At 38.4% G+C, this 26,565-nt stretch overlaps 1 protein-coding gene across 1 annotated transcript in view; it reads right to left on the bottom strand.

Annotated features, from left to right (window-relative positions):
* The window catches only part of PIK3C2B (phosphatidylinositol-4-phosphate 3-kinase catalytic subunit type 2 beta), a 1,063,900-nt gene that overhangs the window by 21,487 nt on the left and 1,015,848 nt on the right, over positions 1-26,565 (bottom strand). The window contains exons 31-32 of the mRNA XM_044076750.1: positions 6,100-6,206; positions 858-986 (exon numbers count right to left, since the gene is read on the bottom strand). Coding sequence (XP_043932685.1) covers positions 858-986; positions 6,100-6,206 — 236 coding nt within the window. The remainder of the gene's footprint in view (positions 1-857; positions 987-6,099; positions 6,207-26,565) is intronic.

Here is a 26,565-nt window from a genome sequence, read left to right as displayed (position 1 = left end):
CAATCCCAGTGAACCATGTATGTATGTCAAAAAAGTCAGGTTCTTTACCCCTTTCTAAAACTGACCACTCCTCTTACAGGGTAATGTGCATTTTCCTCTTAAGTCAGATGAGTGCATGTTTATCCAGAAATTTTCCGGATAAGGATGCACAGTCACATATTTTGATAATTGTTTTCCCCTACAGAACCTTTTTCAGTTTAGCAACATGGCCCTAGCTTACATTTTTTTTAAGCATTTTGTCTAATCATCTGTAAATGTTACAAACTGCATAGGATTAAACCACTTGAACCTTGGAGGCGTTTCCTTGAAGAATTCTTCCTATAAAAGACTGATGCTGGTCTAACATTCTGTGCACTCTGTGTCTCTGCCATGCTTTTAGGAATGAATGAATTCATGCATGACCTTCCATATGCCACAACTTGGAGCTATGTTTCTAAACAGTGTCAGTTATTTTCATCCCAGTGCTTCATCAGAAGTTCATTTATAGCACCTTCCCAAATCCAGGTTGCAGCAAACCAGCTGTCTAGGTTCATTTATAACACCAAATTCATTACTCAAGTATGGCTAGTATGTCATGTAACTTGCAGCTGCAACATTTTAACCAATTGTGTAACTTGCAACTGCAACATTTTAACTAGTACTGCTGCATGCTAAACAGAGTAATGTAACATGTTTCAAGCATCAGGAGCATTGGATATACAATTTAATTTTTTAAAACAACAAAACTAGTAAGGGTGTCAGTAAGATGACTGGCTCTGATAACAAAATGTTGGTTTTGGGTCATTCCATGTTTCCTTCCATTTAAAATTTATTATAATCACATTGTCTTCTGTAATGCCATCCAAGCTGGAACTTACCATTTCGTTGTAAGTGGGGTTGCATGTTTTTCGAGCAAATTTTGTTTTCCTTTTGCTGGTCTTCTGGGGATCTGGTAACAGGTAGATTTTTACATAAGGGTCTGGGTCATTTCCATCTTGCAAAGGCTGCTGTAATTTTGAATTAAAAAGTTAACACCATTGAGAAATGAAAGTTTCAGTGTTTCAGAAAATAACAGCAGTATATGTCAGAATAGTCTATCGCTAATCATACAATATAACAGAATTTTTTGTGAATGCCCTTATAGCAACCTTTATTTATTTGCTTGTTTATTTTAGCTATTTTTATTCGGTTATTTATGACTTTATATGTAATTTTAATTTCCAAATTGGTCAAAGATGCTCACAGGTGCAGACTGCACATTTCCTCTGTTTTACACAAATTAAACTTTTTTAAGTAAAAAATTGTTCTCTTCCTTATGTTTCTGAAATTAAAATAACTAGGAAGAATTTTTGAAATCATACTTGAATGGGTAAAACAAAAAAGGGTAAAATAACTACAACTACTGGTATAGAAACTTGTACTTTTTGTAGAAATACATTTGCTGCAGTGACTGATCAGTATACCTCTCAATCTGCAGACATCAGAAATGGGTAAAGGCTCTTGAATACATGCAAACAAAATGTGTGCAATTAATTAGCAAAAAAATAAAATAAAAAAACTGCAAAAGAACAGCATATAGCTCTTCTCACTTTAGTTCGGATTGAGACATACTACACAGAAACCCAAGTTTAAAAAATGAGTGTAAACAAAGGGTACAAGCATGGAAGCATTATTACCAAAAAATGCAGCTTAAAATATGTCGGCTTTAATGAAATTTACTTCACAACGTCATTTATTTTTGCCTTTGAAAAAGGGAAATGTAACAAATGTGCCCTCTTTAATTTATTACTACTACCTGTATATTGGTCATGTAGTCTGTTGTGTGTGTGTGTGTGTGTGTCTAGTAAACAACTTCAAAACTGTATGTAATGAGGAGTGTCAAAAATTGTGTGAAGTGGTAGACTAATCCTGAAAACTGGAATGTACTTCCAAACTAGGCATAGTTATTTTTAAAATCATATGAAGGAGTAATTCAAGCTTGAAATTAAGTATGTACCTCTAAAATATGTACATTTGAAAAGTCTGCTGATTAGTGTTGAAATTATTTTATTTTACTGTATTTGTTTATATAATGTACATAAACTGCTGAATTCTGGACATTTTACATAAAATAAAAAGATAAACAATAAAAGCATTCAGTGTATCAAGTGAATGCTGTCATAATAGGACTTAAGATTCTAGTACTTACTTTATTTTAACAAGCACATGGCAAAGTCCTTGGGTTCATTGCTCAAGAATCAGGTTTGTTTGTTTGTGTCTTTCGGCTTTCCCCGGTTAGGGGTTGCCACAGTGGAACTCCGGTCCACTAATGATTGGCAGTTGATTTTTACGTACTGGCTTGCCAGGCCTGACGCACAACCTTCAACGAAGGCATGCCCCATTCACGCATGTCTCCACGCAGAAGATGCTCTAGCTGAGAATCGAACCGGACAGCGTCTTACTGTGAGGCGACAACACTACCGCAGCATCACCACCGCGGGTACATTGCTCAAGGATCAGGTACAAATCCAAAATAATGCAGAGACAAACACCCAAAATCAGGCACAATTTTTACATATTGTAATTCACTTAAAAAGTTAATAGAAGAGCAGGTTTTTGTGTATGAAAATAATATGGTATTACTAACTGCAATCCTTAGTGATTTACAGGAAAATCAAACATTTTATGAGGGGCGTGGCAAAACTACAAGGCAAAATAAGGGATAGTTGAGAGATATGAATATGGTGATATTACCATCAGAAGATGGAAAGCACAATTAAGCTGGATAACCCTCAGATAAGACAGTAATATCTGTAAGGCTAAAGAAGACATTACTTATTAAAAGTACGCAAAATGTATGTCATACAGCAACTATATACAGATGAGACATATGCCAGGCAAGAAAAAATATGGCTTGTATCAAGAAAACATCTACAGACTGTAGGAAACTATGCACTGCTTCAACAAGGAAACCTGGTTTAGAAGGGAATCAGCAGTTTCCATATGAAATCAAGGTGGTAAAAGTGACAGCATCTATTGCTCATAAAGTTACACAGTTATCATAAATGATTCCAGAAAATCAAACTGCTGTAGTATGTATTCCAAGTCCAGATAGTATGTGGACCATCAACAGAGTACTTGGTTTTAAATGACAGTGCAACATAAGATGGAAGCTGGGTGGTCAGGATTGAGATTTTGCATGTAGAATGGCATGCTAAAACCATGGCCTAGCCAGCTTACTTCAGTGGCAAGTAAATATCCTATGGCACACTTTGGAAAGAAATAATATTGTGTAGGTGTATAGATTAGATTCATATAAACATTTGTGTTGATAATCTGGGTAGTTTTAATCTCACCAGTAAGGAATAAAATGTGATGCAACTCACAGCACATAATACAGGTTACCCTAACTTATACAGGGCTCCTCATCTGCCAACCCCCACACACCTAAGCACACACCCTGTTTATGTATGCGAACAAATGACAAATTCTGGTGTTTCTATTAATTTAAAAACATCATAATGTGTATCAGATGTTAAAACAACATTCAAAATGAGTGGGTACTGCCAGGATACCACTCAATTCATTTGTCCCTTATTAAATTAACAATATGTGTTTCTTAGTAAAATAACTACAGCATCTAAACCATTCATTTTCTTTCATAAAGTTTTCAAAATGCATGTCAGTTGACATAGCGAGACCCCCCCCCCAATATTGTTCTTAACTTTCATGAGAATATTCATTCCTCCTAATTAAGTCAGTGTAGACGTGCTTTACATTTTCCTAAACAAGTATCCACCCTATTTGCACCAATGTACTACAATTCTTTCTTTCATAATTTTGTAGCGCACAGTAATTTCATGAAAGTCAGACAACAGTTGCAAAAGCTATCACTGCACAAAGTTTCAACTTCATACTAAACTTTTTAGTGACAGCATAACTATACCTGCATAATTTGTGTAGCTATGGTATTTCAGTGCTATGGGGGGACTTAACTTGTTACTATGATGAAAAATGTAAACATGCTATTTTGTCTGTCAGACTGATGGACTGTGCCACTAGGGTCCATTTTCAACTACAGCCCTGTTAAATAAAAAATACAATTCAGTTAGAACAAAGCAACAGGATGTTTAGGAAGCACATGAGATTTGAAAGGGTTTGCATGCAACAGTTTATAAAGAGGAGACACTACAATAACAGCAAAGTGTAGTTAAGCTTATATGTAAACAAAAGATAAGAGTCTGTATCGTGTGTGTGATGACTATGCGGCAATGCACAGCATGTAAGGTAGGCTTGAGTGAAATATGTTGCTTCTTATTACAGTCAACGGAATGATTAATCATTATAATAAAGCAGATGCAAGTAGCCATGCAAGCTAGATGTGATTTTAGTGACTTTTCTAAAAAAATTGCAAACCAAAAAGAAATGTTTTTGTCATTCAAGGAAGGGGAATGCCCATTGTTGTTCAGGTCAAAAAGTGAAACATTTTAACATTTGCTTTTACAGGTGGCAAAGTTGGGTGACTACCAGGTACTCAAATATTGTTGATGCTGGGAGTTGCCTGGCATGTTGGGACGCAAACAGCACTTGAATTTTGCTGTAAGGGATTTTGTGCAGGATTGTAACCAGTAAATATTGGCTTTGGAAAAGAATGGAAATTACAATGGCTTTTGAGTGTGAAACTTTGAGGGTGAGGTAATAAAGCTACTGGATTTTTAAAGCCATACTTGTAGTTTATGTTTCTATGTAAGTTAATTGTTAAAGCTAGAGCCAAGAATAAGAAAGGAGTCTGTTGATTTTATAAGAAGTTGTTTCCTTGTAGAATTACTGAATGAGAAATGTGGGTCTGTCTATGCATCTAGCACACCTAGGTATTTAAAATGCAAGACTTGTTCAATAAGGCAAGAGTATATGAGGGAAGGTAAGATAGAGCAGTCACTTTTTTTAAGAGCTTAACAGCATATCTTTACGATCAACAGCTCTTTTGTAACATTCATAAGATGCTGCTAGAGGACCAGGGCACAAGGTTGCCAGAGGGTAGAAGATGCTTGATAATTTGAGATACTTGACATTTTATTAACATCTCAGACATGATTATATCCCTAAAGAATGAAAAAAAAAAAGATGTGGCTGTTGTATTGATCCTTGTGGTACACTGATTTGTAATGGGATGTGTGGGATACGGTGGAGTTAAAACAAGAACAGGTGGTTCTGTTCTTTACATTTTTATGGAAGCAATGAAGTGTGGAATTGGTTATGCTGTATTATGGTTACAGGAGTAGCAGTTCACTACACCATGAAGTTGAAAGCCGTAGTGAATTTGGTGAATGATGTGCTTCTGTCAGTCTGCCCGAATTCCCATTACAAAAATGTTATCTGTCAACATCAGAAGGTCTTTTCAGAACCCATACCGACTCAGCAAAATGCACTGTATACACCCGTGTGATGAATAAGAATAGTGGACATTGCCTATCCTACCACTGTGGAGGATGACAGGACAGAAAGAGGCCAGTACTGGTCTCTCGATAAGGAGTAGTGGCTTAAAATTTTAAGACCTAATATTTAACCTACCTTGCAAATATTAAGAAGAGTTAGTGAGGGAGTGACTATTTCAAAGATGCTGACACACACACACACACACACACACACACACACACACACACACACACACACACACACACACACACACACACACTCCCGATGAGTACAGTAAAAAGTATGGTATAAATAAAAGAACTGTCAACATTATGACGCATTCTTGAAATCTGTGATTTGTACAGAGCTAGGATAAAGAATTGCAGCTGAAATCCCTAACATTGTGTTTCCCATCATTTCTCACTGGAGCATTATGTGGTGCACTGACAGACTTTGCAGAACATTTTGTTACTACTTGATAAACTGCGGGCAAAGGTTGCAGGTCTTACCCTTGCATCAGTCAGTCCTACTTGCATGCTTTTAATCCATCAGTTTGCAGCTTTTTCTTTGTTCCCATCTGTGCCCTTTTCAGCCTTAACTACATGCAGATATTTGTTGTATATAGCAGATCTGGGCAGCTTAGAAGTTATTTCTGTTGAAATGCTACATTATAAAAGTCATATTGTGCAGCAAATGCAAACAAGAACAGTTGAATATGATGCTTACCAAGCCTCTGATATGCATAACCATAATGAAGAGCTTGTCATTTTTGTATGACACGGACAGCTTCACCTCTCCGCCTAACTTCCCAGCTGGTAAGGTACAGGGTGCATCTACAGGAAAGAGAACAGCAGGATGAGTTTTAACTAGCATACCATAAAAAGCACTAGACACCTGCAAAAAAGAACACAACACTCTTTGGTAAATTCCTAATGTCCATTGTGGGCTCACTGGGGTGCAGAGTGCACTGCTACTCTATCTTTGGATGAACCTGAACCAGAGACTGCACCTAGCGGCAGAGTACAATTGCTTTATCTCTTCCTAACACTCTGTGCATTCAGTGAGTATACAATAAGCTTTATCACCTTTTCATTACTACATAACAAATTTCTTTTGAAATTCTTTGTACTGCCTCACCAACCAGACTTAGTTGTGTCTGAAAATAGTTATGTAATGATCATTATACAGAAGATATTAATAAACAGGTAAAATCTAGATGAATTAAAACTGATGGAAATGGTTAAAAATGCAAAGAAAAACAGTCTACTGATTTCAGCAACCTCCCCTTCCTGGGCAGTGATTTAAACATTGCTGCACTAAAAGGACAAACAGGATCTTGAGGGAAGCATTCTGTGTACATATTTTGTGGTCTCTGTTTTTGGAAGTGTGTCAGTTCATTATGTCAAATGTACTGTTCAGGAATACATCCAGTGTTTGCAGATGCGGTCACCTGTCACTAAGTGAAATGAAGTAGAAATAACCTGCTGTCTTTTGAACCATCCCTTTAGCTTCTAGTGATTGCATTGCCACACATGCACTACACATTATAATTTGATGTACTGAACTACAGTGGTGAAGACTTGAATTTGATGTCCACATCCCAAACTGAGACCTCATGCTTTAGATCACTCTGTAAACTACCCTCTGTCTATTTACTCACTTGCATAATGCTTTCTGATTTGTCCACACTAAGGCAACCACAAGGATACCACTTCTCTAACGACCTTATTATCTTTGGTGTCGGTCTCTAGTGGCAAAATACTTAATTCCAAAGAAGGCATATTTTATTTGTTTATTTATTTTTGTTCTGACTGAATGACTCAAATCAAAGTTCTGTTTTAAATGTGAAAAGCCAGAGCACATACATTTGTGTTTAAGCAAATTTCTTAAATTATAATAGTAACAAACCACTAATGAATTCCTGAAGAACAAAATGCACATCGTGGCAGGTCTTATTGCAGTAATTTGCACTTGTCAGCAGTGAAACTCAACTGCAATATTTCACTCCATTTTATTAGCCTTTCCAAATCTTTCCTTATAATCCTTGTCCTTTACTACTATACCTGATTTGGTATCATCAGCAAAGAGGTAGATATTGGCATTTGTTCCCCAAGATATGTCTGAGAAAAAAACACTGATAAGTACATTACTCAAGACTGACTGCTGTGGTACTCCCATAACTGAGGTACTTTACCCAAGGCTGACTTCTGTGGTACTCCCGTAACTGATGTGTTTTACCAAAGACTGACTCCTGTGGTATTCCCGTAACTGATGTACTTTACCCAAGACTGACTCCTGTGGTGCTCCCGTAACTGATATACTTTACCCAAGACTGACTCCTGTGGTACTCCCGTAACTGATGTACTTTACCCAAGACTCACTCCTGTGGTGCTCCTGTAACTGATATACTTTACTCAAGACTGACTCCTGTGGTGCTCCCGTAACTGATATACTTTCCCCAAGACTGACTCCTGTGGTACTCCGATAACTGATGCACTTTACCCAAGACTGACTTCTGTGGTACTCCCATAACTGATGTGTTTTACCCAAGACTGACTCCTGTGGTACTCCCATAACTGATGTACTTTACCCAAGACTGACTCCTGTGGTGCTCCCGTAACTGATATACTTTACCCAAGACTGACTCCTGTGGTACTCCCATAACTGATGTACTTTACCCAAGACTGACTTCTGTGGTACTCCCGTAACTGATGTACTTTACTCAAGACTGACTTCTGTGGTACTCCCGTAACTGATATACTTTACCCAAGACTGACTCCTGTGGTACTCCCGTAACTGATGTACTTTACCCAAGACTCACTTCTGTGGTACTCCCATAACTGATGTATTTTACCCAAGACTGACTTCTGTGGTAATCCCGGAACTGATGTACTTTACCCAAGACTGACTCCTGTGGTACTCCCGTAACTGATATACTTTACCCAAGACTGACTCCTGTGGTACTCCCGTAACTGATATACTTTACCCAAGACTGACTTCTGTGGTACTCCCGTAACTGATGTACTTTACCCAAGACTGACTCCTGTGGTACTCCCGTAACTGATATACTTTACCCAAGACTGACTTCTGTGGTACTCCCATAACTGATGTACTTTACCCAAGACTGACTCCTGTGGTACTCCGTAACTGATATACTTTACCCAAGACTGACTGTTGTGCTACTCCCATAACTGATGTACTTTACCCAAGACTGACTCCTGTGGTACTCCCGTAATGGATGTACTTTACCCAAGACTGAGTCCTGTGATAATCTCATAACTGATAAGCTTTACCAAAGACTGAGTCCTGTGTTACTATCGTAACTGATGTACTTTACCAACGACTGACTCCTGTGGTCCTCCTGCGGTACTCCCACAGTTACTTGCTTTGTTTCTGCCATTATCCTTCTCACCAAAACCTTCTGTGCCTTCCTCTCTGAATAATCCAAACAAAACTAAAAAAAAATGAATCCTCGCCACAACAATCCTTCAACTCCTCTCCTGGGCTAAAAAGTATTTTTGCAAAGAGCAAGCCCTTAACTTACAGAAAACTATACTAACTCCATAGTCATAGAACAGTGGGGAAAGTAGACATTCAGCATACAGCACAGTTCAATCAAGACTTGCCTATCAGTGAAGAGAGGAATGGTGAACGTTAAATGCATCTAGTTGTACCTGGTCTGTTAGAACAAGATCAAATGGATACTGCTCACTGCTGAGGCCCCTTCAAGGGGTCATGGTGGTGATACTACACCTCTCTGATCTCATATTTTACGCTGTCCTTTATGTAAATCCATGGCTCACCTCCATCCCTCCTTTCTCTGTCATTTTTGAGTAGCGCAAACCCAGGCCACCCCAACATCCCATCCCCTTAGTCAATTTAGTCAAGCTTCATGTTTCTGTAACACCTGTAGCATCTCCCATCTCCTCCTTCATTATTACCTAAGGATCCCTTTCTTCTACCTAGATGCCTTGCTCTGAGTTACCTTGTTTTTCCCTCTGACATTTTTCTTCTGGGTATCTATCCTATTTGCAGCTGTGGCACCCCTTATTCTTCCACTTTATTAAATAATTTCTTGTTTGTCTTGTTGTCAGGGATAGTCCACTTTGGTAAGATTTATCTTTACTAGTAGCCTGACGGAAAAAGGTCTACATGATAACATTACAATATACACAGAGAATTACATATACAGACAAAGTGATAAAGGTACAATCACTGAGAAGTACCTTTTCATCTCAACTCTGAATATCACAGTCGACTTTTCACTAAGACGCTGCATGTCCATAATGCAAACAGCTGTTATCTCTGCCTACATTCCTCCCATTTTCGTGCCATTTCCACGTCCTTCTTCTCAGATGAGTGCCACGCCCTAATAGTCTCTCTGATCCTTCCGTTACACTCCCTAATTCTCTCCTTTCTCACTGTACTGGCTTCTGCCAAAGGTATCACTTCTAAGAATACCACGCCTGACCCCCACCCTGATCTGTCCCTGCTGTCTCCATGGTCCTGTTTGACGTCACTTTGATTTGTCTCCTCTAACATGCTACTGGTTTCCACATGTACCATAACATGTTTTGACACTCCTACTTGGATTGTTTTCTTTTCACCTCATTTTATGTCACACTAAGTCTGAGTCAAGAGACCAGTTTCACTATCTGGTTCCCTTTTCTCACTTGTCAAGAACCTTAATCTGCTGATGACTGAGCCCCAGGCACCAAAGCTTTCTCTCTATTTTCCCACAAGGGTTTTTGTCTTTCTCATCTACTTTCTTTTGCTCCTAACTTTATTATCAGCAAATTTTCCTTCCCCACCATTTATTTATTTATTTACTGTTGACCACTTCAAAAGCCATTGTCATGTCAATAGACAGACATGAAGAGGTAAGTCCTTCATTCATGTTGCAATAAATATTGTCAGTAGCCATTACCAGGGCAGTAAAGGTACTGAAAGTATTGTGAAAGCCATGCTGTGCATCGCATTACAGGCCATAACTGTTAATGTGTTTAGGTAGTTGCTTGCATAAAAGTTTTTCAAAAAATTTCTGACAATAGGGCACAGGAAAGAAATAGGTCTATAATACTACAAACCATTAGAAGAACTGTCTTTAGGTAGAAGGATTATACCTGCATGTTTGAATGCTGATGGGACAGTACCTTAGGTGAGAGACAGATTAAAGATATGAGTAAGGGGTTTAGCTATTTTTTTTTTCAGCTGCAAACTTTAGGAAGGTGGGATGAAAATTGCTAGATTTAGATGAATTGTTCAGATTGAGAAGTAGGGACGTGGTATGTTTTACTAAAATTTCAGAGACGTAAAAGGTTGCTTCACAGTAGGCTAGTGGGTACAGATCAGAGGATGAAAGCATTTCTTCACTGGTAGGGGAGCAAAGTTTTTGCTCACTAGTAGGGAAACAAATTGTTGGAAAGCCTTTACTTATATTAGTTATGGCGGATTGCAAACAGTGGTTGTAATCATTAGCAATGGTGGAGTGCTTCAGTGTTGTTGGTTCATTTTTGGTAGCGGAAGAGTTACTTAATGTCCCTGTTAGGCATTTTATTTTTCTTCCAAAACTGATTGGGTCTAGGCTAGTTTGCTTCCTGTTTCTGTCTAAGTTCCAGGGCTTTTGCAGTATTTGTTGTGATTCTTATTTCTTTCCTTAAACTCATAAAACTTTGATGTAGTTCTCTATTGTTGGTGTTCCTTTTCAAGTCCTTTCAAGCTGAATCTTTAGCTTTAATTTTGTTTTTAACATACACTGAAAGCCATGGACAACACTGTGATGTGTGGTCCGTTTTGTACTGAAACATTTTAAAGCCGAGGTGGATTCAGACATAGCATTTAGGGAAGTCCAGTCTATAGTGCTGAGTAAGCTGTTGAGATCTGGTAGCTTATTATTAGGGAAAGATCTTCTTTCAATTATCTGGGAATGCTTTTTATATGTTCTGAATGACCAAATGTATTTAATGGGTGACTGGTCACTCGGAGCATTGGGGAGTATTTCACTGTGAAGGCACCTATTTTGTATGTTGGTTACTACTGTACTGGTATGAGTAGGAGTTTGTATTATTTGAGCCAGACTATATTGTTGTGACAATTTTCTGAGAGGCAGAGGGTCTTTCCCATAGCAATGATACTAAAACCGCCAAGGATAACTACGTTGTTATGTACACCTTTAGGGAACATACTTTGTAAAGTTTTATTTAAAAGAGAGACAGGGGCTGGGAGGTTGGCATAATGGTTAAGGTGTTTACCTTGCAAACACAAGGTGCAGGGTTTGATAATCACATGGAGTAAATGGCAAGGCTTAAAATGGCCCATAAGGGCAGTTAACCTAGTACTTATCTATGAACTTATAAACTGTGGTAATCCACATGCAAGTATGTGCACGTAACGTGGTGTGAGGAGAGTACCCATTTGGGACTCCTGTCATCTATAGTATGAGATTTTGTTCAATCCACAACTGTAACTGAGGTATTCCTTTCGATTAGAACTGAAGCATTATCACCACCGCCTGGTCTGTTGTCATTCTGTATATATAATATACACAAAAAAAAAAAAAATATATATATATATATATATATATGTATATACACACACACATACACATATATATATTATATGTATGTGTGTGTGTGTATATATATATATATATGTATATATGTATATATATATATATATACATATATATATATATATATATATATATATATATATATATATATATATATGTACACACACATACATATATACATATCTATATAGATATATATATATATATATATATACACACATATACACATATATATATATATATATATATATATATATATATATATATATATATATATATACCTATGTATATGTACACACACACAATATATTAGTTATTGTGTATAAAAGTAGAGGGCAGCAATCATTCTTCAGCCATGGAATTTCTGGCATTGCAAAAATACGGGGATTTTTTGCTAGCAGCCATGCTTCAAGACTGGTCCATTTATTATTAAGACTGCATGCAATAAGACAAACAATTTTAAGTTCTTTATTTTAGATATCATAGGTGACTGGGGTCTGTAATTGGGAATTGAGTTGAGGTAGTCTTGAGTATGAGTGAATATCACCTGAACACAGACGTTTGAGTAGCAGATGGTGGAGTTCTGAGAGAACTTACTTAACTTTTGGGATGGGGAAAGGGGACCTCTGTAGGTGTATGGATTGCAATAGAAATTGTTTCCCAGAAGTGTGAGTTTAATGCTGGTGTCAATCAGTAGATTGTGCATTCTTACTTGCCAGAAGTACACCTCAGTAGTTTTGGATGGTTCCTAACATGGATGAGAAGGAGGCAGAGCATCTGTAATGAATCAACTGAAGTCTACAGTCACAGACAAAACAGTAAGCAGTCATGGTAAGGAAAGTGTTGAGACATTAAAAATTGGCAATATGAATCTGCAAGATAGTTGGGTTTATAACTTGTACAGAGAAAGAGAGACAGCATGTATAGGGGAAATGTCAAAGGTATGACAGATAATATAGCAGGGTACCTGGACAGTGAGAGTTGTGGTAAAATGGAAAGAAAAGGTTTGTAGGAAAATGAGTAGTACAATGTCTTTTCAATCCTAATAAGAGAAGATAGAAAGGTGAGTAACAGAAGAACCACAGCTTAAATTTTACACAACCATTTCCAGAGAAATGCACATGAACCATGTTGATAGTAGGCAGTAGAGAAGGGAGAGTGCCTTTCACTATGGGAACCATTGGAAGAGGGAATCTTTCAAGCTATTAAAGGGTTCCAGAATATACCAACAGGTATTTAGCATAGATATGGAGGAAGTATAAATACAGTGAACATCAGAGCACCACAAATTGCAGCTAGTTTTACAGTGTAGGGTGGGCAGTTCTCTGAAATTCATTGGAGTTTCCCAAAACTCCATGGTAATGAACATCCTTGGCACGAGCAGTTCTAGGCTCAAGGTGGACCACTAGCCTTGGCTGGTTCAGCTATCACGGGAGGCACTGGCATTCTTCTAACAAGACATACAGCCCGTCAGAAGATGAAAACCAGCTACCTCCCACAAAGATGCCACATCCTAAGGCGTACTAAGGCTTTGGTTACCACCAATAGTTCATGAGTAAGAACTTTGTAAGTTCTACATCCCCAAGCCGTCTTCAAAGTTGATGCTGGTTGTCTTATCTGTGATGCAACTCATCTCTTTTCTAACCCCTACTATACTCTTTCTGCAAGCCCTCTCCAATGTTTTGTCCCTTTCATGTATTTTCCTTCCTGCTTGCCTGCATATACCTTCTTGTCCATGCCATTTATGATTTCCTGGGAGTACTGGCTTACAAATGGCCAAATTTAGCTCCGTTTTCCCTTCATTACTTGTAGCTTCTGCCTGCACCTTGCTTTCCTTCTTCATGTCTTAGTTCTTATGATTGTATCTCCCAGTTTCTAGTCACTTTACTCTTTTCTACATCACTTACCTGCAGTCTTTTTACAAGATCAGTCCACATCCTCCTGTGTTGTATCTTTCACCCCAACTTGATTAATGGCCTCTTGTCACATCCTTTCCAGTCCCATCCTCTCTTTCTCACCTCATGTCATCCTTATATCTGTCTTCATACTCTCTCCTGAAGCTTCCACCTTATCTTGCAGACCTCACATTCTCAGAATCCCAAAGACCCCTGAGGTAAGCCACTGCCTCACCATACACTCATCTCGTTCATCCACTTATCTTGCTCCATTGGTTCTTTTTTTTTTTTCTATCTCTCACTTTTTAGTTTATTTTTATTTGTATAGTTATATGGTTTTAAGCCTCCGGTTAGATTTTTCTGCCTTGTGCACACCTCAGTTTATACTACAAGGCAAATTCCAAAAACATCCAAAGTCTTATATATAGGAAAACATGACTCCGAAAACTAATACAAGCATAGAAGTAACTATGGGAGTGTCAAGGTGTGAGAAAATAAACACAAAATTCTGACAGAAAATATGTCGACATTGAAGTACCTATTACTGACTATAATACACATCCACTATGAAGTGCAGGGTTGCCACAGTTAGGCAGATAAAATAGCCAACGACTATGCAGTTGGGCTAGAAATGTTACTTTTTTTTTTTTTAACAAGCACCAACTTTTACAGAATGATGAGCCAAGGGGCAGATAAGTTTTAGTGTACATCTAAATAGATGCATGTATAATGAGAAGGCTATATAAGCAAGACTCCCCATCCCCCCAACAATAAACGAACACCACCAAGTAAAAAAACTGCACAGCTAGAAGCATGAACCTTTCTGCAATCAGCACTCAAGTGTGATCACCAAAGACTACAACTGTTGAAATGTAACCATTTTTTGAGAGTTAGAGAAGTTTTTTTAAAACCCCAACATGAAAATCACCCCTTCCCAACCTCCACCATGCTACCAGTATAAAACAATCACTGGCCGTTGGAGAAAGGATAAATTCCCAAGATAATACACAATCTTTAAATGTAAGATCACAGAATCCTACATTAGTGATCATACAGTAGGATGCCAATCACTGGAGTGTCGACTCTAAGCCTGGCACACCATGGTTTGCTGCAATTAATGACATTAGCATAGTTAAAATACCTGCAATTTCACTGTGACTAAATTGAATGCTGAAGGCCCTAGTCTGGTGAAAGTAATAACTGACATTTTACTTCTGTAACGTGACTAGAATAGGCACAAAAAAAGAGTGAAGAGAAGTCCAGAATGCACTACAGTATAAAGCTAAGTGCTGTGTGTACACAAAGTATAAAGACAATCTGAGCATGCTATAAACAGAAAAAAAATAGTTTATACAGAACAGCATTTCAGTTGTGTAGGGACAGATAGCATACGAGATACAGTGTAGCTCAGAAACAAATGGACTGATTCCAAATAAGTGATATCTTTGAAACGGACTGCAGGTTCTGTGGTTTCCTTTTTAGCTGTCTCCCAACAGTTGCTTACAACACAAGTATTGCACTTTTATGACACGTGTGTGTGTCCTTAAGAGATAAATGAAGCTGCATTTGCAAAAAAAAAAAAATGCACTTTATAAACATTACGGAGCAGGCAGTGTTTGACACACTGCTTTTTAAATTATTAAAGGCATGCATGGCATGTCAGCAGTTGAGAATGCAAGTACATTACTATAAAAGCAAACATTTCTGAGAAACTGAAACTCAGCTGATCTGGCAAGATACCAGTAGAAAATAAAAGAAGAGAGGTACTGCATGAAATGTGCTTAATATATTTGCATTGCAAAATAAAGGCAAAAAAAGTAACCAGATATTATTTTGTTGTTGACATTACCCAAGACCATGTTTGCAACCTTTTTTGGAAAGGTTGATACTCTTACAGGTTTGTTTTTACTCTATATAGTGCAAATCCAGCTGGCAGTTTTACTTTCCATTGTATGGTATAGATCAATTTGAAAATGCAAACCTCTGAGTCATATTTGCTTTTAAGCTTTTATGCTTCAGTACTGTCACCGGTGTAGATCATGTCAGAATGAATGACATAAAAAGGGCGGGAAAAAATGACATCCAGGAGAGGCAGAGCTTATGGCCATCAAACAATTATATACTTAAGTATTTTAGCATTTGAGATATTTCAGCCAAAACATATTTGATGAAAAACGTCATTTCATTTTAAAAATGAAGTTTTTCATAACTTAGGTGGTGATGTTAAACCAGTCAGCAGTATTACTTATTCTCCAATAATGTTCTGCAGCCATCAGTGGCTATGGCTGTCCCATTAACTGCAGTAACTGCTTACATGCATAGAGCTATACATTAGTTTTCTACAGCTACTATATAATTCATGGTTGTACAGTGCTAATGTACAAACCTAGTGTCTATCGCAGGGAGCAGTGGGCACAGTGCAGAAGGCTGACCCTCAGCTTCCCTGCCCCCCGTAGAGGTGGTTACTGACTTGAAACTGTAGTTTTATTTTCCCTTTTGGGTGTATTCCTGCTTCTTTCCAGCCCCTGCTATCAAGCACGCTTTAACGTGCTTTAGCGCGGAGTTGCCACTAGAGCAGCATCGGGCAGTGCCGGTTAAACAAGGTTAAACTCTTTCTGGCTCCAGAAAGTCTGTTCTTCAATTTTTCCCTTAGAACTGCTCTGTTAGGAACCTAAACAGTTTACACCTTCACTAAAAAGTGCAGCACTTTTTCCAAATAGCTTTTTCTTCTCAAAAAGCTCAGCACTTGTCTTATAAGCATATCCCTTGTCTTATAAGCATTCTCTTTGCAGGTCAAGCACTCCTATATCATACAAATCTCTCACTAGCAAAACCCCCAGGGTGCCCACTTCCCTGCTAAGCCCACTACTTTTCTGTCTCATACCAACTCATAATTCTTTCTAGCATGTCGAAGGGTCAGATGCTGGCGTCCTCTCCTGCCCATTTGGTGAATCTGGGAATTCTGAGACAATGTTAAAATTGCCTCATGTACACGGACAACCCTCTCCTCCTCCCACGTAACACTAACACTTGTGAGAGATGCAGCTATTTAGCCAGACTGGAGGCTGTGCTCTCTCAACTCAGGACTGGCAAGACCAGGCAGGAGGAGAAGGCAACTACACACACCACAATACCAGTCTCACATAACTCAACCACACCACTGAATCAAACACATAAACACACTAAGACATACTCGGAGGCTCTGAGTAAAAATTTACCTAAACAGCAGAGGCCTCCAAAGCAGACACCCAAGCAACTGCAAACTCAATACACCACACAAACAACACATAAACAACAAAATCAGTGTGCAAAGCAGTCACTGCCCTTAAGGCCAAATACAACACCAAACATACTTGTCATAGGTGACTCCATAGTCAGACACACTGACGTCCCGCTCACCAGACTGAGTAAGGAGAAGGTCACAGTAAGCTGCCTGTCGGGCGCTAGAATCCGCCACATAACACAAGCACTCAGGTCTCTCAACAGCAGGTACAAGTACGACTCAGTCATTGTCCACGCTGGTGTCAACGACCTGAGACGTACCTCCTTGGACTACATTAAAAGAGACATTGAGGAGCTCTCTGATTATGTAGCCCAGGCAGGTATGACCCTGACCTTGAGCAGTATCCTACCTTCACCTAGAATGATGCCACAATACAGTGATAAGATGATCAGCTTTAATAATTGGCTTAAATTCTGGTGTCATTCAAAGGGATCAATGTCTGTCTGCCTGGGATGACATGCTGGACAAGCCACGCTGCTGCAAGGGACGGCTTGCACCTGTCACCCCTAGGCTTCCGGATATTGGCAAAGGCTCTTGCCACCCCATAGTGCCTTTTTAGGCAAGGCTCAAATTCTAAACCTACCACCCTAGAACACAAAAAGTAAAAAGCTAAGGGTAATGCTGCTCAATGCCAGAAGTCTCAATCTCAAGATGCACGCACTCGAGGCCCTTCTCAGTATGGAGAACATCGATGTCTGTGCTGTGACAGAAACCTGGTTCAAGGCTCCTGAGAGCACCCCAGCACTAGCAGGTTTCACCTCATATCATGCGTTCGGCCCCAAAATCCGGGCAACACCAAGAAAGGAGGGGGGTTGTCCATATTCATAAAGGACACCCACACCTCAAGGTTGGTGGCAACGCACGATGCATCGGAGACCATCCAGGTGCAATTAACCATAGGCAAGACTGCTCTGCAATTTGTAGCATGTTACAGGCCACCCTCTCAAACTCAGGAACCTCACATGGCCTTCCTTAAAACAATGGAGGGGATAAATGTATCTCCAAACACCATCATACTAGGTGACTTCAACTACCCTAATATAGACTGGGAACACTACTCAAGCCCAAACACTCTAGCCCAAAGGTTCCTGGAGTTCATAAACTCAAATGCCATGGAACAACTAGTCACCATCCCCACAAGAGGAGAAAACATACTTGATCTCATCATCACGAACATGGGATCACAATGTTCAACACCGAAGTATACCCTCACTGGTGAGATCAGATCATAAACTAATCTCGCTGGAGGTCCTCATCCTGCCCCCACCTGAAATAAAAAGACCACAGTGAAAAACTTCTCAAAAGCCGACTTCACACTTCTAAAACTAGTGTGGTCTCCTTTAAGGCCCCTGAGCCAGTGGTAAACATTACTCAAACCGCTGAATCACTTACAAATGCCTTCTACCAGCACCTACAGGACTGCATGGATCAGGCAATCCCAAACAAAACTAAGACTCTTTGTACCAAAGGCAAGCGTCCAGTCTGGTGGACCCCAGCCATAAACAAGCTCTACAACAAAAGGAGGAAGCTACTACAAGATAGAGCAAAATCCTTGAAAGGTAAGACACCTTTGATCATTATAAGTAAAAACTAAGAGCTCTCATAAAATCATCCAAGGCAAATTTTGAGAGAAAAATCGCCAAGGACTCAAAAGACAATCATAAGGCCTTCTTTAGCTATGTTAGAAACCTAGGAGGAAACTCCCAGATATGCTCAGAATTAGTTCAAAATGATGTGAAGATTACTGAACCTACACACATTGCCAACATACTGGCTGACAGGTTCAGTGCAAACTTCTCCCCTCCCCAAAGGAGAGATATCTATACCAGAGGATTGTAGCCCCCCAAACATCTCCAACGCCCAGGTGATAACTGCTCTCTCCAAAGCAAAAAACACAGCATCCATGGGACCGGATGGTGTCCCCGGCTGTGTGCTCCATGAACTCAATGAGGAATTAAACCCGCAGTTAGGACAGCTGTTTAATCTTAGCCTCACCTCAGGATACGTACCCAAGGAGTGGCACGGCGACTGTGGTCCCACTTCACAAGGGCGGTGCCTCCACCGACCCTGGAAATTACCGTCCCATTAGTTTGACAAGCCTTATCTGCAAAGCCATGGAGAGGATCATAATGGAACTCATAAATAAAGACATAGGGAACTTGCAGACTTTGGATCCAACCCAGTTTGGCTTTGTCAAAGGCAGATCATGCCTTTTAAACTTGGTTGACTTTTTCGAGACAGTCACCAAGGCCATTGATGAGGGAAAGGCAGTCCATACAGCCTACCTTGACCTGGCAAAGGCCTTCGACACAATACCCCACTCAGGTATCATCGAAAAACTCATACATCACAAGATGGGTTGCAAACTGGCTAAGTGACAGAACCCACAGGGTCAGAGTTGCTGGAGCCATGTCAGACTCAAAGCCTGTCACAAGTGGTGTCCCACAGGGCTCAGTCCTGGGTACACTCTTGTTCGGCATCTAATTTTCTGAAGTACAAGCAAACACAGGAGGGTTATGGCTGACAAAGTTTGCAGATGACTGCAAACTGGGCGCCATAGTCGAAAACACATCTGACACAGATATCCTTCAGAATGGCCTCACAGAAATGGATAACTGGTGCCAGAGCCATGGCCTAAAGTTAAATGCCAAGAAATGCATAGTCATACCCTTCGGGAAAAACAAGGTTACCCCTAGCTACCATATAGGTGGCAATCCACTGAGCACAGAAGAAGTCATCAGGGATCTGGGGACCCAGGTTGACAGTAGCCTTCGCTTGACACTCATGTTGCTAAAGTAGTTAGGAAAACCTTCTACATTGCCCACCTGATCATGAAGGGATTCACATCTAGATCAAGGGAGGTCATCGTCCCCTGTACTCATCACTCATTAGACCTATGATTGAGTACAATGCCCCATTCGGAATGTATCTGACCCGACACCTGCAGCAGCTGGAAAGGCCCCAAAAGTTCCTCACCAAAAGGATAAAGGGTCTCAAAAATATGTCTTATGCTGCCCGACTGAAAGAACTCCAGCTCTATTCAGTCTCATACTGCTTGCTCAGAGGTGACCTGTGCCTGACATATAAGGCCATGTCAAACCCTGATTTGATGAATATGCTTCACCTCAAAAAATCTAGATCCCTCAGAACCAAAAGGGCGGGAGACTTAAACCTTGACATGGTTATTAATAGAACATGCTGGAGGGACAGATTCATCACCCAGAGACTCCCTATGCTGTGGAACAAAATCCCGGTATATGTGAGGCAGAGCACCTCGCTGGCCTCGTTCAAGAGGAATCTTGACCAATGGATGGGGGATCGCAGATATACCCCAGGGATTACTTCAGTGTCACTGCTTGACAGAGGCACAGCAAAATAATAGGCATAGTTTTATTCAAACTAAAGGGGTGGCGAAAGCCAAATAATTATGGGCTAGGCTTATAAATGCCCTTGGGCAGATAGCCTAGTATGAACCTATGAACCTATATAGATGCCTGTTCTTTGCATGGCACATATAATCACCCCTAGGTCCAGTTTCGCAATGCTACACCACTTGTCAACATGTCTTTAGAACACAGAAAGAAACCAGAAATACCACAAAAAACAAAGTTAATGGAGAATATAGAAACTCCACAGAGAAGGCACTGGCTAAGAATCAAACCAAAGAACTAAGCACCTTGAGGCAGTCTGTGCTATTTAATGTATCACTGGACTTTGCCCCATCACTTACAAACAATTCTAAAATAGTACTGCCTTTATATAAATTAGATCTTCCTTTTCTTCAGAAATGCATTATCATTTTTTTTTATACGCATTCTTTCTCCTAGATTTTTCATTAACGGTATTACATGGAAAAAATACAGAAAAAAGAAATTACTGAACTGGAGTAGATGGAGAAGAGTGTCAGGAGTGATTTGTGACAAACGAGTACCTGTAAGAGTGAAAGGGAAGGTCTACAAGAGGGTAATGAGACCAGCTATGTTATATGGGTTGGAGACAGTGGCATTGACAAAAAGGCAGGAGTTTGAGCTGGATGTGGCAGAATTAAAGATGTTAAGATTTGCACTGGGTGTGACGAGGGTGGACAGGATTAGGAATAAGTATATTAGAGGGTCAGCCCAGGTTGGAAGGTTTGGAGACAATGCCAGAGAGGCACGATTACGTTGGTTTGGACATGTGCTGAGGAGGGATGCTGAGTACATTGGGAAAAAGATGCTAAGGATGAAGCTACCAGGTAACAGGAAAAGAGGAAGGCCTAAGATAAGGTTTATGGATGTGGTGAGAGAGGACATGCAGGTGGTTGGTGTGACAGAGCAAGATGCAGAGGACAGGAAGAAATGGAAACAGGTGATCTGCTGTGGCGACCCCTAACGGGAACAGCCGAAAGATGATGATGACTTAACTCTGCTTCCTCTCTTTTACACAAGGTACCCTATTTAAAAAAGAAAATGAGTATTACTTCTGCCTCTACTTCCGCATATATAACAAGTACACTCTTCTCAAATATCCATTTACTCTAATTAAATTTTTTTATGAAATACACATTCGTTCCAAATGACATGAGAAACACCATCTACATCTTCACCACTTTTCTCAGTTTTTTTACTTAATGGTTTCCATTTCTGCACATTTCCTTCATTTTCGCAAAATTATACCTATTTTACTGACATGGCAGGCAATGGATCCTATCAGCTGATCGACTTTTCAGAAATTCGAAATTTATATGGTTGAGACCATATGATCGAGTTTTTGAAAACTCAAATCTTTTGAATGGAGACTGTGGTACAGACAGGGTTGGGACGTTTTACCCTTTTTCTCACTGTAGTGTGATCTCTCAGTTGGTATATATAATGTGCAGGGGGTGTGGGGGTTCCAGGGGGACTTCCCCCTGTATAAACATAAAAAGTAGATTTTTGTGGTTTTTTTGATGTTCGAGTTTCTGGGAAACTTGATCATATGGTCTTCTCATCCATATGAATTTCGAGTTTCTGAAAACTCGATCATCTGACATAAATCCCATAAAACATATACCAGACATTCTTCTGCTTCCTTCAGTTCTCTTTATTTAACCTTAAATGTATTTTCTTCCGCATCAAAGCCATAACATTAAATGCAACTTTCTTATCCACCAAAGTAATATCAACAACATAACTGAAAAAAGAAAACACTCTACCCTTTGCTTAATTCCCACTCCAAACTCCTTTCACTATTAGTCTGAAAAACTGCCAGTTTAAAAACTCAGTGAAACAAAGCAGGACTTAAGTTAGCAGCCTTACTCTTATTCCCACTCACCCATTTACTATAAAGGCTTTGACTATTTGTTTCTATATACAAAAAAAAAAAAATCACAAATTTCCCATAGCCCACACCTTCTACTGTCTACTTATGGTTAACACAATCAAATGGTTTGCTGCCTTCATGACTAATCAGCTTCTGTTCCCTTTACCATTATCAATCTCTTCTATCACTTCTCTAAGAACTAACTGTTACCTATATATGTCAAATGGCTTTACGGCAGATTACTGACTTTTTGGAAAGTCTAACTTCATACAGTTGAGACCATATGTTCAACTTTCAGAAAACTCAAACCATTTGTGTGCCGATAAGGGAATTTACCCTTTTCCCCACTATAGTGTGATTTCGGAGTTGGTATATATAATTTGCAGGGGTATATATATAATTTTGCAGGTTTGACCCCCCCCCCCTTGCAAAAATGTGGATTTTTGTTGTTTTGTTTGGTTTGAGTTTTAAGAAACCAACCATATGATGTTCAAGTTCCCAAAAACTCAATCTGACAAACTCATCTCCTTCTCACCACCCCTAACACTTTTTGCTTGAAATCTGTCCTTAATCCTTACTTGGTTTCAGCTGTATAATTTACCCTAAACATTTTATAATTAGAATTAAGCAGAGCTAGCAATCTTCAACTGTTTAAGATGTTACCCATTTTTTTTTTTCAAATAGATCTTGAAATAACCCCACAATGTCTATAATTTATTATACTTTCCTTATGCCATTCATTATAAATCAGCTTAGTATTTCTAGTTGTCATTCACTGAATTCTTTGTTTATGGACATTTTCACTGTCTTTAAAACTGCAATATTTCAGCTTGACTAATATTTTTATTCATTTAATCATCTCCCTTCTTATTACTTTTAAATCCCTCTTCACTTTTAACTCTTTTTGCCCATTTCCACATAACTTCTCTAAATGTATCTGTGCTATTGATAACATTGCTTTCTTACCATAACAAATAAGTCCCTCTTCATTTCAAAGTTCTGCCATTGTCCCTTGCTATTTAATTTGCAAACAAAACCAAGAAATGGCTCAAGGAGTCTGAAAAAAAAAGCTACAAACCACAACAAAGAATCTCAACCTGGACAACAGCTCAGAGGTCACCAAAGAAAAGACACCGGAAACAATGTAAAAATCACCTTTTATTATTACAGGCTCAAAATATTTAGCATATTCTACCATAAAATATATGCACTTTCATACAACTAACACTTGAGACTTCATCAGAACGACAAACAGTTCTAACCAATAAATCAAATTAATTTATAGTAAAAAATTAAAATCACATGCCATTTTTTAACCAATAACATAAGCCTGCTGAAAAATAATAGAAAAAGAGTTTTATTCTTTGTGTGTGTCGGTGCGTGTGTGTGTATCTCATATATATATATATATATATATATATATATATATATATATATATATATATATATATATATATATATATATATAGATACACATATATGGGTCTATATCATATTGTCGAAGTCTGACAACTTTGAAGCGCTTAACGTCGAACTGGAATGTTCGCAGTATCAGAACTCCGAATGTCAAAAAAAAAAAAAAAAAACCATTTAAAACCCAAAATAAAAAAATGCTCTATGCAGGGGTGCAAGCCTCCCCCCTGCATCCCCCACACCCCCGCTACTTAAACATACCAACTCTGAGATCGCACTACAGTGCAATAAAGGGAAATCTCCTTTATATATATATATATATATATATCTACAATGTATGTACTGTACCTGTGTACTATGTATGTATTCTACCTACATTCCAAAGTTCAGCTGTACACCACAAATCTATTACTTACCTTTATTTTTAAAATTAATATCTTTTTGATTTCTCTCCACTGTAACTGTTTGTGCCGCATACCACTGTAAAAACATGTCTCTTGTAATTTGTGTGTATACTGATTATGTCTAAATAACTAAATGTGTCTGTAATTTTTCTTTGTGGAGCTTTTCTCCCTGGGCCTCTGCTGAAAAAGGGCCTTTTCGGCTCAGTCAGACAACCCTGGTTAACAAATGTAAAATAAAATAAATAAATATATATATATATATATATATATATATATATATATATATATATATATATTCATTCTCACACACACACACACACACACACACACACACACACACACACACACACACATCAGTTTGCATTCATTCAGCCGAATCATACAACATATTTTACAGAAAACATCACCCAGAGTAATGGAATTATGAACTACTGATTATTCAACATGTCGAATTAAAGGAATCACGATGGTGGACATTCGAATATTTTCGTTTTTTTTTTTTAAACAAATTGTGCAGTAATATGCAAACTGCAGAAGCATGAAACGTCATAACAACAACTTCACAAACACGAATGGCAGGCTTCATTCACTCAAATTAAATTCAGTAAACCACAGTTCAGCATTTCAGTAATTCAATTTAGAACATTCAGTCATTTAAAATATGATGTCCTGCAATCCTACAAAATGAATGTAAACCTATATATATATATATATATATATATATATATATATATATATATATGTGTGTGTGTGTGTGTGTATATATGGGTCTACTTTGAAGCAACAAAATTAAATTTTTCTGAAATGTAATTTCACAAGCTTGTTTTTCCGAAAGTCCATTCATCCGAAAATGCACTTTCACGAAAAACCGATTCAACAGAAAAAAAAACCCTTATACATTTTAACTCTGAGATCACACTACAGTGGGGAAAAGGGAATATTTCCTTATCCCCACTGTGTCATGATCTACAACAGCAACCTCGTCATTGAAACAACTTTTTGCGAAAGTGCATTTTCGGATGAATCCACTTTCAGAAAAATAGGCTTGTGAAATTACATTTAAAAGAAATGTGATTTTGGTGAGTCGAGGTAGACCCATAGATAAATGCACACACACACACACACACATTTATATATGAATATTAATGTAATATATATATATATATATATATATATATATATATATATATATATATGAATATTAATGTAATATATATATATATATATATATATATATATATATATATATATATATATATTCTAAATGAAAACACTATTAATGATTAATATCTAAAAATAAAATATTAATTACACATTTTTAGTTTTACTTTTCTTGTGTTTCCCTCAAGTGGGTTCCTAATAAAAACAACTTTAATTTAAAAATATAAAAATTTGTTCTAACAAAAATTTGTGTTATAATTTAGCAGCTCTTAATGTTGACACTGAAGTAATAGAAACCATGTCACTGATACCAGGAGGGGTGGTGGCATCCAGCCTGAGTTGCCAATGCAACTCTTTATATTCTAATTTATTTTCCCATACCACACCCCTAGTATCCTGAGGGAATTATTTCAATGCTACCAAAGGAAAAACCTTTTGCTAGTAGTGCTTTCTGAACAATGTGTTCATTGGATGCACTTTTTTGTTTTGATTCATGGCATTACAGTATTGATTTTTGGTATTGGATACCAGTGAGAGATATTTGTTATACCTGTCTCTAGTATATTGATCTTGTTAAGATGTAGGCTCTTGCATGGGTTACTAAACACTCAGTAAGGCCATTAAATATTACTAGAGAGACTAGCTCAAGCTCTTGTTTGGAACCCAACAATGCACTTTTTGAGAAAAATCACTGATCAGGCCCCCTTCACGTTGAAGTTCAAAGTACTTAAAGAAAAATTGTCATTCCCTCCACAACAGCAAAACAGATTCCCCTTCTATGAGGACAAGCAGTTCATGGAAAAAAATGTTAGGGATGGTTAGGTCACACCAAAACCTTCAGATTAGGGTTTGGCAGAACTGAGGTACACATTTTATAAAACGCAACCAATTATATAAGGGATACAAATCAAAATGTACAGGGGGAGGAGTGCAGATGAAAAAACATCAGCAAAAAATAAAGGTGCTGACAGGAATAGGACAAGGACTGCATAATCATAAAAAAAGGTACTGAGATCAGAGTCAGCTGCCCTGCCACTTCAGTTTGGCAGTTTATCTGAGCATCAGCTACGGTCGTTTTAGTCTCTTTTGCATGTGTGTCTTTTCAAAATTCTGAGGGCCATAACTGCAATCCTTGGAATAATCGAAACTAAAGGGCGAATGCTGAAGAAAGTACAGTTGTGCACA

Source organism: Protopterus annectens, chromosome 7.part0, assembly GCF_019279795.1.
Source record: "Protopterus annectens isolate FY-2018-M chromosome 7.part0, PAN1.0, whole genome shotgun sequence".
NCBI lineage: Eukaryota > Metazoa > Chordata > Ceratodontiformes > Protopteridae > Protopterus > Protopterus annectens.
Note: the sequence above shows the minus strand (reverse complement) of the source record. Positions and strands in the feature narration are given on the sequence as shown.